This window comes from Oncorhynchus masou, chromosome 24, assembly GCF_036934945.1.
Source record: "Oncorhynchus masou masou isolate Uvic2021 chromosome 24, UVic_Omas_1.1, whole genome shotgun sequence".
Lineage (NCBI taxonomy): Eukaryota > Metazoa > Chordata > Actinopteri > Salmoniformes > Salmonidae > Oncorhynchus > Oncorhynchus masou.
In genome coordinates this window covers 108,218,721-108,232,893 of record NC_088235.1, presented here as the reverse complement: position 1 = coordinate 108,232,893, position 14,173 = coordinate 108,218,721, and the positions used below count along the sequence as shown (strand labels likewise).

The 14,173-nt window shown below is 46.1% G+C and overlaps 1 protein-coding gene across 4 annotated transcripts in view; it reads right to left on the bottom strand.

The window, feature by feature from the left end:
- LOC135513223 (receptor-type tyrosine-protein phosphatase C-like) overlaps positions 1-1,680 on the bottom strand; it is an 83,164-nt gene extending 81,484 nt beyond the window's left edge. For 3 of the 4 annotated variants that reach the window (XM_064936033.1, XM_064936032.1, XM_064936034.1), the window contains exon 1: positions 1,397-1,680. In XM_064936033.1, the coding sequence (XP_064792105.1) occupies positions 1,397-1,460 (64 nt within the window). In that variant the 5' untranslated portion in view covers positions 1,461-1,680. The remainder of the gene's footprint in view (positions 1-1,396) is intronic. The other variant, XM_064936031.1, reaches the window with a different exon arrangement.
- Between the last annotated feature and the right edge of the window lie 12,493 nt (positions 1,681-14,173).

The following is a 14,173-nucleotide window of genomic DNA, read 5'->3' as shown; positions in this document are numbered from 1 at the left end:
CAGACTCTAACCATAACGTTTCTTGCTCTGGTCTTGAGCCTTCTCATTACAGTTGCCATATGGACAGTGACTCAAGGACAACCGGTCCTGGAAAGACAACATGGTACGGACTCGACTGATGACCGTTCAGTCCCACTGCGGGACTTAAATAACAGCCTCTCCAGCTCGAGCCAACGGCAGGCTCAGGACAGGAGTCCAGCAAACAATAGCCGCTCCCATATCCAAAGAAGAAGGTTGATGCATCCACTGGATGAGCATCACAGTAGGAATCACGAGGGAAACACTTGGTGGTCACTGCTTAACTACATAGTAAAGACTGAACTGATGTTAGGAAATACCTCCTGTTATGTATGTAGTTTGTTTCCACTTTCAGCGATCTCCCCATTCTTCCCCATCTTTGCAATTAAAGATCTCAGTTGCCATTATGTTGACCACTCTCAAAATTTCATTAGAGATACTGAAATGTTGAAAGTCAAATGCTATTGCAAAAGCTTAATTATTATTAAGTGTGTGATTTGCTATCTCATTTCTTGGTAATACAGGAAATTTCCACGACAGTGCAGACAACATGGAAAAGGCCGCTCAAAATGGAACAGAACATGGAAGTGGTTGAGCTGTGAACTGTCTAAAAAGAAACCCACATCTAAACTCTGTGGGTCTTACTGCAGTTGATAGAAGTACATTCTACATTCAGAACATTCACATGTATTGGAGATTCACGCTAAATATACACAAACAAGGGTGCACTTTTGCACACAGAGCAAGAGGTTTTGAATGTAGCATTGTTGCACAGTGAAAGGCAGGTATTAGCTTCAGATTATTACTTAGATGTTAAGTCCCTGATCTAGATAGATGTCCAATCACTGAATGCATTTTAGTGGACCAAGTTAAGAGTAAGAATTTGACTAATCACTAATCAGGTGTGTCCTTTCTCTAAGGGGAACATGAGGGGACCAACTCAGCAGACTCCTCTTTAAAAGCTAGTCCTCCAGGTGACGCCCACCCAGACAGTTTTGAGAAGGACTTGACAATCTCAGAGTTACTCTACTCCAACTCACTTTTAATAGTTAAACTTAACAAAGTTATTTGCATTTTGATTGGTCTGAAAATAAGTATACCATATCCTGCTTGAACCACAGCCCTTTATCCCTCTCTCAAACATGATTGATCCATTGTCAGCATTAGAAATTCCTGTAGACAATGCCTCAAGTAAATTAGATTTGATCAACCTTATTAAATGTACCTCTTACACTCCTTGAGTGATCGCATCGGGCTACATTTTCTTAAACAATTCCATGTACTTTATTGGTGAATTTAAGCCCCACAGCCCTGTCACCATTAAAGGGATAACAGCCCTCCCATCAGCCCCATCCCCTGGGTATCATACTGTACTTACATATGGCCAGCTCTATGAGCCCAGTACATAGCAGCAGGATCTTCAGTCCATAGAGCCCTGCCATGTCCAGGAGCGACGATCACACTACCCAGAGACCAGACGTCCTAAAGGTAACGCCAAAAGAAACTCTTACAAATTATCCGTCTTATTCTCAACAACAACAACAAAAAAAACGTTGAAAATGTGTGTATTTGTCTTTACGTATGTCTTCCCTCCGGTCTTATCAGCGGACACAGCTTCCTGAATGTGTTCCCCTAACCCTAAACCTCGCCTCTGGTCCCTCAGCGCTAGGCGACAAGTGATGTCACAGCAAGCTGAGACTCTGTACTTTACCTTATTTTACAGGAAGTTCCATTTAATCTCCGCCACACATCTCCTTCCCTCCGGTCTTATCAGCGGACACAGCTTCCTGAATTTGTTCCCCTAACCCTAAACCTCTCCTCTGGTCCCTCAGCGCTACGCGACAAGTTATGTCATAGCTAGCTGTGGGAAGGAGATGTGTGGCATAGATTAAATAGTATTTCATGTAAAATAAGGTAAAGTACAGAGTCTCAGCTAGCAAATCAAATCAAATGTAATTTGTCACATACACATGGTTAATGTTAGCAGATGTTAATGCGAGTGCAGCGAAATGCTTGTCAAATCAAAATCAAATCAAATTTTATTTGTCACATACACATGGTTAGCAGATGTTAATGCGAGTGTAGCGAAATGCTTGTGCTTCTAGTTCCGACAATGCAGTAATAACCAACAAGTAATCTAACTAACAATTCCTAAACTACTGTCTTATACACAATGTAAGGGGATAAAGAATAAGTACATAAGGATATATGAATGAGTGATGGTACAGAGCAGCATAGGCAAGATACAGTAGATGGTATCGAGTACAGTATATACATATGAGATGAGTATGTAAACAAAGTGGCATAGTTAAAGTGGCTAGTGATACATGTATTACATAAGGATGCAGTCGATGATATAGAGTACAGTATATACGTATGCATATGAGATGAATAATGTAGGGTAAGTAACATTATATAAGGTAGCATTGTTTAAAGTGGCTAGTGATATATTTACATCATTTCCCATCAATTCCCATTATTAAAGTGGCTGGAGTTGAGTCAGTGTCAGTGTGTTGGCAGCAGCCACTCAATGTTAGTGGTGGCTGTTTAACAGTCTGATGGCCTTGAGATAGAAGCTGTTTTTCAGTCTCTCGGTCCCAGCTTTGATGCACCTGTACTGACCTCGCCTTCTGGATGATAGCGGGGTGAACAGGCAGTGGCTCGGGTGGTTGATGTCCTTGATGATCTTTATGGCCTTCCTGTAACATCGGGTGGTGTAGGTGTCCTGGAGGGCAGGTAGTTTGCCCCCGGTGATGCGTTGTGCAGACCTCACTACCCTCTGGAGAGCCTTACAGTTGAGGGCGGAGCAGTTGCCGTACCAGGCGGTGATACAGCCCGCCAGGATGCTCTCGATTGTGCATCTGTAGAGGTTTGTGAGTGCTTTTGGTGACAAGCCGAATTTCTTCAGCCTCCTGAGGTTGAAGAGGCGCTGCTGCGCCTTCTTCATGATGCTGTCTGTGTGAGTGGACCAATTCAGTTTGTCTGTGATGTGTATGCCGAGGAACTTAAAACTTGCTACCCTCTCCACTACTGTTCCATCGATGTGGATAGGGGGGTGTTCCCTCTGCTGTTTCCTGAAGTCCACAATCATCTCCTTAGTTTTGTTGACGTTGAGTGTGAGGTTATTGTCCTGACACCACACTCCGAGGGCCCTCACCTCCTCCCTGTAGGCCGTCTCGTCGTTGTTGGTAATCAAGCCTACCACTGTTGTGTCGTCCGCAAACTTGATGATTGAGTTGGAGGCGTGCGTGGCCACGCAGTCGTGGGTGAACAGGGAGTACAGGAGAGGGCTCAGAACGCACCCTTGTGGGGCCTCAGTGTTGAGGATCAGCGGGGAGGAGATATTGTTACCTACCCTCACCACCTGGGGGCGGCCCGTCAGGAAGTCCAGTTCCGACAATGCAGTAATAACCAACGAGTAATCTAAACCAACAATTCACAACAATTACCTTATACACACACAAGTGTAAAGGAATGAAGAATATGTGCATAAAAATATATGAATGAGTCATCTACGCCACACATCTCCTTCCCTCCACTTCTGCACTTTCCTCTAAGGTGCACAGCATCAGATACATACAAAATACATATGTTTGTTTAGTGTAGCCTGGCTTTAAGTGTGTTTAGACATTTAACTAATCTTCAGAGAAGGAGAGGGTCTCACAGTGAGACATGGCTGATTTGTCCGTAAAAGTGTTAAACAAAAGGTTCTCTGAACTCACAAACGAGGATTACTTCCATATAACAGAGTTATAAGTGTTGAATAGTATAGTTTGTCCTGTGTGGTTCAGTTGGTCTTGCATGGTGCTTACGATGCCAAGAGTCGTGGGTTCGATTCCCACCGGGGCCACACATACAAAATGTATGCACACATGACTGTAAGTTGCTTTGGATAAAAGTGTCTGCCAAATGGTATTTAGTTTGTTCTGTGTGTTTTCACACAAAAGCAATTATTACTGATACATCATGGTTTTACATTGGACCATTACACCAAGAAACTTGAAGCTCTCAATCTGCTCCAATGCAGCCCAGTCAATGAGAATGGGGGCGTGCCCAGTCAATGAGAATGGGGGCGTGCCCAGTCAATGAGAATGGGGGCGTGCCCAGTCAATGAGAATGGGGGCGTGCCCAGTCAATGAGAATGGGGGCGTGCCCAGTCAATGAGAATGGGGGCGTGCTCGGTCCTCTTTTTCCTGTAGTCCACAATCATCTCCTTTGTCTTGATCACCTTGAGGGAGACGTTATTGTCCTGGCAGTGTGGTCTCTGACCTCCTCCCTATAGGCTGTCTCGTTGTTGTCGCTGATCAGGCTACAGGCCTGCTGCATTGGGTTATAGGCTACAGGCCTGCTGCGTCAGGTTATAGTCTACATGCCTGCTACGTCAAGTTATAGGCTACAGGTCTGCTGCGTCATGTTATAGGCTACAGGCCTGCTGCGTCATGTTATAGGCCTGCTGCGTCATGTTATAGGCTAAAGGCCTGCTACGTCAGGTTAAAGGCTACAGGCCTGCTGCGTCAGGTTATAGGCTACAGGCCTGCTGCGTCGGGTTATAGGCTACAGGCCTGCTGCGTCGGGTTATAGGCTACAGGCCTGCTGCGTCGGGTTATAGGCTACAGGCCTGCTGCGTCAGGTTATAAGCTACAGGCCTGCTGCATTGGGTTATAGGCTACAGGCCTGCTGCGTCAGGTTATAGGCTACAGGCCTGCTGCGTCAGGTTATAGGCTACAGGCCTGCTAAGTCAGGTTATAGGCTACAGGCCTGCTGCATTGGGTTATAGGCTACATGCCTGCTGCGCCAGGTTATAGGCTACAGGCCTGCTAAGTCAGGTTATAGGCTACAGGCCTGCTAAGTCAGGTTATAGGCTACAGGCCTGCTGCATTGGGTTATAGGCTACAGGCCTGCTGCATCATGTTATAGGCTACAGGCCTGCTGCGTCAGGTTATAGGCTACAGGCCTGCTGCGTCAGGTTATAGGCTACAGGCCTGCTGCATTGGGTTACAGGCTACAGGCCTGCTGCGTCAGGTTATAGGCTACAGGCCTGCTGCGTCAGGTTATAGGCTACAGGCCTGCTGCGTCAGGTTATAGGCTACAGGCCTGCTACGTCAGGTTATCGGCTACAGGCCTGCTGTGTCAGGTTATGGGCTACAGGCCTGCTGCGTCAGGTTATGGGCTACAGGCCTGCTGCGTCAGGTTATAGGCTACAGGCCTGCTGCGTCAGGTTATAGGCTACAGGCCTGCTGCATCAGGTTATAGGCTACAGGCCTGCTGCGTCAGGTTATAGGCTACAGGCCTGCTGCATTGGGTTACAGGCTACAGGCCTGCTGCGTCAGGTTATAGGCTACAGGCCTGCTGCGTCAGGTTATAGGCTACAGGCCTGCTGCATTGGGTTACAGGCTACAGGCCTGCTGCGTCAGGTCATAGGCTACAGGCCTGCTGCGTCAGGTTATAGGCTACAGGCCTGCTGCGTCAGGTTATAGGCTACAGGCCTGCTGCGTCAGGTTATAGGCTACAGGCCTGCTACGTCAGGTTATAGGCTACAGGCCTGCTGCGTCAGGTTATAGGCTACAGGCCTGCTGCGTCATGTTATAGGCTACAGGCCTGCTGTGTCAGGTTATAGTCTACAGGCCTGCTGCGCCAGGTTATAGGCTACAGGCCTGCTAAGTCAGGTTATAGGCTACAGGCCTGCTGCGTCAGGTTATAGTCTACAGGCCTGCTACGTCAGGTTATAGGCTACAGGCCTGCTGCGTCAGGTTATAGTCTACAGGCCTGCTGCGCCAGGTCATAGGCTACAGGCCTGCTAAGTCAGGTTATAGGCTACAGGCCTGCTGCGTCAGGTTATAGTCTACAGGCCTGCTGCGTCAGGTTATAGGCTACAGGCCTGCTGTGTCAGGTTATAGTCTACAGGCCTGCTGCGCCAGGTTATAGGCTACAGGCCTGCTAAGTCAGGTTATAGGCTACAGGCCTGCTGCGTCAGGTTATAGGCTACAGGCCTGCTGCATTGGGTTATAGGCTACAGGCCTGCTGCATTGGGTTATAGGCTACAGGCCTGCTGCATTGGGTTATAGGCTACAGGCCTGCTGCGTCAGGTTATAGGCTACAGGCCTGCTGCATTGGGTTATAGGCTACAGGCCTGCTGCATCATGTTATAGGCTACAGGCCTGCTGCATTGGGTTAAAGGCTACAGGCCTGCTGTGTCAGGTTATGGGCTACCGGCCTGCTTTGTCATGTTATAGGCTACAGGCCTGCTGCATTGGATTATAGGCTACAGGCCTGCTGCATCATGTTATAGGCTACAGGCCTGCTGCATTGGATTATGGGCTACAGGCCTGCTTTGTCATGTTATAGGCTACAGGCCTGCTGCATTGGATTATAGGCTACAGGCCTGCTAAGTCAGGTTATAGGCTACAGTTCTGCTGAGTCAGGTTATGGGTTACAGGCCTGCTACGTCAGGTTATAGGCTACATTCCTGCTGCATCATGTTATAGGCTACAGGCCTGCTGCGTCAGGTTATAGGCTACAGTTCTGCTGAGTCAGGTTATGGGTTACAGGCCTGCTGCATTGGGTTATAGGCTACAGGCCTGCTGTGTCAGGTTATAGGCTACAGGCCTGCTGCGTCAGGTTATAGGCTACATTCCTGCTGCATCATGTTATAGGCTACAGGCCTGCTGCGTCAGGTTATAGGCTACCTGCCTACCTGGTTAAATAAAGATTAAATAAATAAATCAATGTTAACTATAATATGACTACTTGATTTTTTTTTAATGATAAAGAACGTGGTGATAGACCAAGAAAAAGGTTGCAATTTACAGTGACGCAACTTTCGTTTTATTTGGAGGCATCCGCATGGTCCTAAAGCACACAGGTTCCCCGTTCTGTATCAAATTCCAATGATAAAACTGGGGGCAACAAAAATGCAATTTTAGAATTTCAGACATGTCCCCCATTTGTCATTTATAATCTCTCATTTATAATCTCTCATTTATAATCTCTCATTTATAATCTCTCATTCATAATCTCTCATTTATAATCTGTCATTTATAATCTGTCATTTATAATCTCTCATTTATAATCTCTCATTCATAATCTCTCATTCATAATCTCTCATTTATAATCTCTCATTTATAATCTCTCATTTATAATCTCTCATTTATAATCTCTCATTCATAATCTCTCATTTATAATCTGTCATTTATAATCTCTCATTCATAATCTCTCATTTATAATCTCTCATTCATAATCTCTCATTCATAATCTCTCATTTATAATCTGTCATTTATAATCTCTCATTTATAATCTCTCATTCATAATCTCTCATTTATAATCTCTCATTTATAATCTCTCATTCATAATCTCTCATTCATAATCTCTCATTTATAATCTCTCATTTATAATCTCTCATTTATAATCTCTCATTCATAATCTCTCATTTATAATCTCTCATTTATAATCTGTCATTTATAATCTCTCATTTATAATCTCTCATTCATAATCTCTCATTTATAATCTGTCATTTCTCTAATTTATAAACTCTCTTTAATGAAATAAAAATAAAAACCTATCAAGCTCACTAAGATCTTGCTGTGAAGCTGTGTGTTTCTTTTAAAGGGCACCCTAATTCCCTATATAGGTTCGTACACTACTTTTGACCAGAGCCCTATACGACCGGGTCAAAAGTGGTGCACTACATTAGGAATAGGGTGATATTTGGGATAAAGACCTTTCTGAACGTTGATGTATAATTTATGATTTATTTCACCCTTTCTGAACGTTAATGTATAATTTATGCTTAATTTCAACGATTACAAAAAATGATGGTCTTCTACGCTAATGTAAATAAATGTATGACTATTGAAATAACCACATTTTTAAACCTTATATCACATTATCTGTAAAATAGTTCATTTTCTAAGTGATTCATCTACTCCATCCTTTCAGGTCCTGCAGACTTCCAAACAAACAACCATTGGCTATAACAGAGCAGGCTTAAGTTAACTGGTACACCACTTGGCGGTCCCTATGGCAGTATCCTTTGAAGAACCCTTTTGGGATCCATGTAGAACTCTTTTGGGTTCTATGTAGAACTCTTTCCACAGAGGGTTCTACATGGACCTAGAACCTTTTTCCTAGAAGTGTAGCCAAGGTTACTGACACAGTCCAGTAGCCTTCCTTTTAAGTCTGAAAATGATCATAAACTTTCACAGGATGAGAGAAAGGAAAATGACAAGATGTCAATCAGAGGCTCAAAAGGTAACTGATATTTTTACATTGTCTCCAGAAACACACGTTTTATTGAGCCAAGTCATGGATCCAAGTGTCCACTGTGATTTATCATGTACATTATGGCCATGGTCTCTCTTGTGAACAGAGTAAGCCTCAGCCAGAGAACTTGTTTGAACCAGAGGCTGGAACACCTGGCAGACCAGAAGAGGATCATCAGCAAGCTGAAGGCTGGATTTGCTGCCAAGTCTCAGCGGCTGATACGGCCCCCTACAGAGAAAGAGAAGCTGGCTGACAGCAAGGACAGCCAGAAGCTACTCTTGAAAACTGTGGCAGCTCAGAAAAATATCAAACATTTTAAGGCTGAAGTAGTAACTGTGGTCTGGAAGTCCCGAGTGGCGCAGCGGTCTAAGGCACTGCATCTCAGTGCTAGAGGCATCACTACAGACACCCTGGTTGGAATCCAGGCTGTATCCCAACCGGCTGTGATTGGGAGTCCCATAGGGCGGAACACAATTGGCCCAGCATCATCTTGGTTTGGCCGGTGTAGGTTGTCATTGTAAATAAGAATTTGTTCTTAACTGACTTGCCTTGTTAAATAAAGGTTAAAAAAAACAGTGTGGTAGAAAGTTGTTGCTTGTTGCCCATTAAAACAGTCCAGCAGTATTTGGGTGAGCAGTAGGACAGAGATATAGTGTATTTGGGTGAGCAGTAGGGCAGGGATATAGTGTATTTGGGTGAGCAGGAGGACAGGGATATAGTGTATTTGGGTGAGCAGTAGGACAGAGATATAGTGTATTCTGGTGAGCAGTAGGACAGAGATATAGTGTATTCTGGTGAGCAGTAGGACAGAGATATAGTGTATTTGGGTGAGCAGTAGGACAGAGATAGTGTATTTGGATGAGCAGGAGGACAGAGATATAGTGTATTTGGGTGAGCAGTAGGACAGATAGTGTATTTTGGTGAGCAGTAGGACAGAGATATAGTGTATTCTGGTGAGCAGTAGGACAGAGATATAGTGTATTTGGGTGAGCAGTAGGACAGAGATAGTGTATTTGGATGAGCAGTAGGACAGAGATATAGTGTATTTGGGTGAGCAGTAGGACAGAGATATAGTGTATTTTGGTGAACAGTAGGACAGAGATATAGTGTATTTGGGTGAGCAGTAGGACAGAGATTTAGTATATTTGGGTGAGCAGTAGGACAGAGATATAGTGTTTTTAGGTGAGGAGTAGGACAGAGATTTAGTGTATTTGGGTGAGCAGTAGGACAGAGATATAGTGTATTTGGGTGAGCAGTAGGACAGAGATACAGTGTATTTGGGTGAGCAGTAGGACAGAGATTTAGTGTATTTGGGTGAGCAGTAGGACAGAGTTATAGTGTATTTGGGTGAGCAGTAGGACAGAGATATAGTGCAACATGTCAGCACCTCAAGAGTAAATGTCAGTTGGCTTTTCATAGCTGATCATTGAGAGCATCTCTACTGCTCCTGCTGTCTCTAGAAAGTTGAAAACAGCAGGTCCGGGACAGGTAGCACGTCCGGTGAACAGGTCAGGGTTCCATAGCCGCAGGCAGAACAGTTGAAACTGGAGCAGCAGCACAGCCAGGTGGACTGGGGACAGCAAGGGTAGTCCTGAATGCAATTCCATATTGCATTCTGTCTCTGCTGTTTATTCAGTTAATCCAGTTCTCGATTGAACTACTATTGAGTGAACTGGTCACAGTAATTCTGCTGTTCTTTGGGTGATTTAATATGTTGCAGAAAGAGGATGGCTAAAATAATATATTGTGTTACAGGTGCCTGTGTGCCCTGAGGTCCTCAGTGATGATAGGAGGGACTCAGAGCTGGCCTCACAGAGAGGCTATGGTAAGCGCGAGGTCAGCCAAAGCTTCTCTTCAGGCCTCACTAGCTGAGGAGCAGTAGAAGCAACGTCAAGCTCCAGCTGGCAGCCAATAAAATGGCCTCAGCTTTCGAGGCAGAGAAGACTCACAGTTCCAACATGCACAGCATCCTACTGGCATTGAAGGCCTTGCAGGAGCAGAACACAGCGAAGGAAGCTTCCCTGGATTCCCTGCTCCTTAAAGCCGACCAACAGGACTCTGAGCTGTTGGAGGAGGAGAGCCAGCACCTCCAGGCTGCCCTCCCTCTCTCAGCAGCAAACACCACTAGAGGAGTGTGCTCTTCTGGCCGTGGAGAGTGTCGTGGAAATACTTGGTCAATCATATTTCACAAATACCGGAGCCTGTGAGGTCAAATACTTTTACTTCATAATAAAAGCCGAGCTGGATCATGAAAACAACTCCCTTCCAGCCTTGGCACAGAATACTTATACATTTGTCCTTCTTACGTCATACTCATAGTGACTCCTCTTAATGGCTCGTCACCTCTGGCATTTAGCCACCGTTATCATGTTGCCTTCATATTAGGACATGCAACCTGTAGAGTCACAGAAATTGTTTCATGCATGTAAGACATACGACCAATACATGTCATCCTGCTGACTCCACTGAAAGGGGAACCCCTGTTCTGGAAAAAACCCCAAGAGGTGTAATCACAGTTGGCCATAACATTTACAAGAATAACCAGGTGCATGTCTAATGATGTCCAATGACCTAGAGCACATAGAGTGCACTCGTTTTGCTGGCTCCTTCTGAAATAAATAATTGCCCATATGTACTGAAAAATTCACAATAAGAGGCACGGCAGCATTAAAGAGCTGCAGAAGATGAAGCTGTGGATGCACAGAAAGCACTAAGTGCCTGGCCGGAAGCAAGCCTCCAGAGAGATAGCCTCCAGAGAGAAAGCCTCCAGAGAAAGAGCCTCCAGAGAAAGAGCCTCCAGAGAAAGAGCCTCCAGAGAGAGAGCCTCCAGAGAGAGAGCCTCCAGAGAGAGAGCCTCCAGAGAGAGAGCCTCCAGAGAGAGAGCGTCCAGAGAGAGAGCGTCCAGAGAGAGAGCCTCCAGAGAGAGAGCCTCCAGAGAGAGAGCCTCCAGAGAGAAAGCCTCCAGAGAAAATCAACAGCTCCATGAGCACCCTGGCCTTGGAGAAGAGCAAGATCTCATTTCCTCCCTCCAGGCTGAGCGCAGCGGCTATGAGAGTCTGGCTATGGACAGCCAGACCACAGTCACAGAGCTACAGGAGTTAACGGCCGAACACAGGGCACTGGAGAACGAACACCAGTAACTCTTCTCTGAGTTCCACACCGTGTCAGCCAAACACCAGGAGCTGATCCCAGAAATCGAAGACATCCAGATCAAGCTCCAGGATACAGCTGGTGAGCATTTGAACCTCCAGTCTGAGCTCAAGACCATTGACAGGGAGCATAACAGCCTCCTATCTCAGCATCAGGCCTCACTGAAGGATAAATGCTCCAGCTTGAAGTTTGAACTTCAAGCGAACCAACTCAAATCCCAGATCACAGAGGAGCAGACCAGGAACACAAAGCCCCAGAATGACCTTGATTCTGCCATCACTGAACAACAGAAGGAGACCAGAGCTGTCTGCTCAGAGCTGGAACAGGCTGTGGCCAAGGAACTAGATGAGTCAGAAAAACTCTCAGACCGGTTGAGGGACTTTAACCAGCAGCTTCATGAGCAAACTCTGGCCAGGAGATCAATTTCTCACAAGATGCTGAACTCACACACTCAGAGAGTCTGGCTACTGAGAGCCAGACTACTAATCACAGAGCAACAGGAGTTTAAAGCCAAGCACCAAGTGTTGGAGGGTGACCACCAATACCTCCTCTGTAAGCACCAAAGTCTTCAGGTTTTCCTGACTGAGCAGCAGAAGCTGCTAGAGGAACACCACCAGCTGTCTGCATAGCTACAGGGGTTGAGGGACAGTCTGCTGTCCTAGCACCACACTGCTAGGTCTCTGACCTGCTCCCTGTAGGCCGTCTCATTGTCATCGGTGAACAGGCCTAACACCATAGTGTCATCTGCAAACATAATGACGGTGTTGGAGTCGTGCGCAGCCACGCAGTCAAGGTTGAACAGGGGGTACAGTAGGGGCTCCTGCGTTGAGGGTCAGCCTGGTGGATGCGTTGTTGCCTACCTTCACCACCTGAGGGCGTCCCGTCAGGAACTCCAGCATCCAGTTGTAGAGGGAGGCGTTTAATCCCAGGGTCCTTAGCTTATTGATTGGCTTGGAGAGCACTATGGTTTTGAATGCTTAGCTGTAGTCAATGAACAGCATGCTCACATAGGTTTTCCTTTTGTCCAGGTGGGAGAGGGCAGTGTGGAGTGCAATAGTGATTGCATCATCTGTGTACCTGTTGGGGCGGTATGGAAATTGGAGTGGGAAAAGAGGGTCTGGGTTGATGGTATCGTGAGCCATGACCAGCCTTTCAAAGCATTTCATGGCTAAGATGTGAGCGCTACGGGGTGATAGTCATTTAGACCGGTTACCTTGGCATTCCTGGGCACAGGGACTATGGTGGTCTGCTTGAAACATGTAGGTATTACAGACTGGGTCAGGGAAAGGTTGAACATGTCAGTGAAGACACTTGCCAGTTGGTGAGCGCATGCTCTTAGTATGCATCCTGGTAATCTGTCTGGCCCTGTGAATACTAACCTGTTTGAAGGACTTAGTCACATTGACTACGGCGAGCATGACCACACAGTTGTCCGGAACAGCTGGTATTCAGTGTTGCTAGCTTTGAAGTGAACATAGAAGTTATTTCACTCGTCTGGTAGGCTCGCGTCACTGGACTGCTCACGCTAGGGTTTCCCTTTTGTAATCCGTGATAGTTTGCAAACACTGCATCCGGATTAGTGTCCCACACCTTAAAAGCGTCAGCTCTAGCCTTTAGCTCAGTGAGGATGTTGTCTGTAATCCATGGCTTCTGGTTGGGATATGTACGTACGGTCACTGCGGGGAAGACGTCATCGATGCACTTATTAATGAAGTCGGTGAGTGATGTGGTAAACTCCTCAATGCCATCAGATGAATCCCGGAACATATTCCAGTCTGTGCTAGAGAAACATCCCTGTAGCTTAGCAACCATCATCAGACCACTTCTGTATCAAGAGTCACTGGTACTTCCTGTTTTAGTTTTCCCCCGACACCACTACTCTGTCATTCCGATGTATAGCTATATTTATATTTACCATGTCCTTGTTCAGCCAAGACTCGGAGAAACATAGAATATTACAGTTATTCAGATTGATAGGATAGTCTTAAACCAAGCTCATCCAGTTCACTCTCCAGTGATTGAACGTTCGCCAATAGAACGGAGGGTAGAGGCGATTTATCCACTCTCTGACGTACTCTCGTCAGGTATCTCACACGCCGGCCTCTATATCGCTGTTTCCTCCTTCGAGTGTCAGCCTCCTGGAGAAGTGACTTCAGTGCCCTCCTGGAGCCTCAAAGCAGCAATGCTAACCGGATGGCCAAGGAGACCAAAGTACTGTCCAGAAAGCTCTTGGACCTGAACACCCAGCTGTGCGACAGCCTCCACACTGAGACCTCAACGTGTCACCCTGAGCTATCAAATCAATGCCTGCAGTGATGGGGACACTTACAGCGGAGCATCAGAGTACTGGGCAACAGAGTATTGTGCCAACTGGAGAGACACTGATCGAACACAAGAAGCTCCGCTCTGATCATCGATCCCTCACAGACGAGCACCAGAAGTGGTTATCGTAGGGCACCACAGTGTCCTGCAGCTGGACCCTAAAGGAGCACTTCACTATGGCCACCACAGCCACAGAAGACTCCATACTGGGTATGACAATGGCAATGTGTTCACTGTTGAGAAACCTCAAGGACAAGAGGAGAGTGAAGTGAGCAGATTGTCAGATCTGGAGTTGCCAATCCCTTCCCACTCCTAGCAAACAGCAGTCATAGGTTAATGGTGTTGCCTGATATGTCTACAGCTTCTAAATGTCATTTTGAGGTAAATAATCAACTTTCATTAAAAGGAGAATAGAATTGCACTG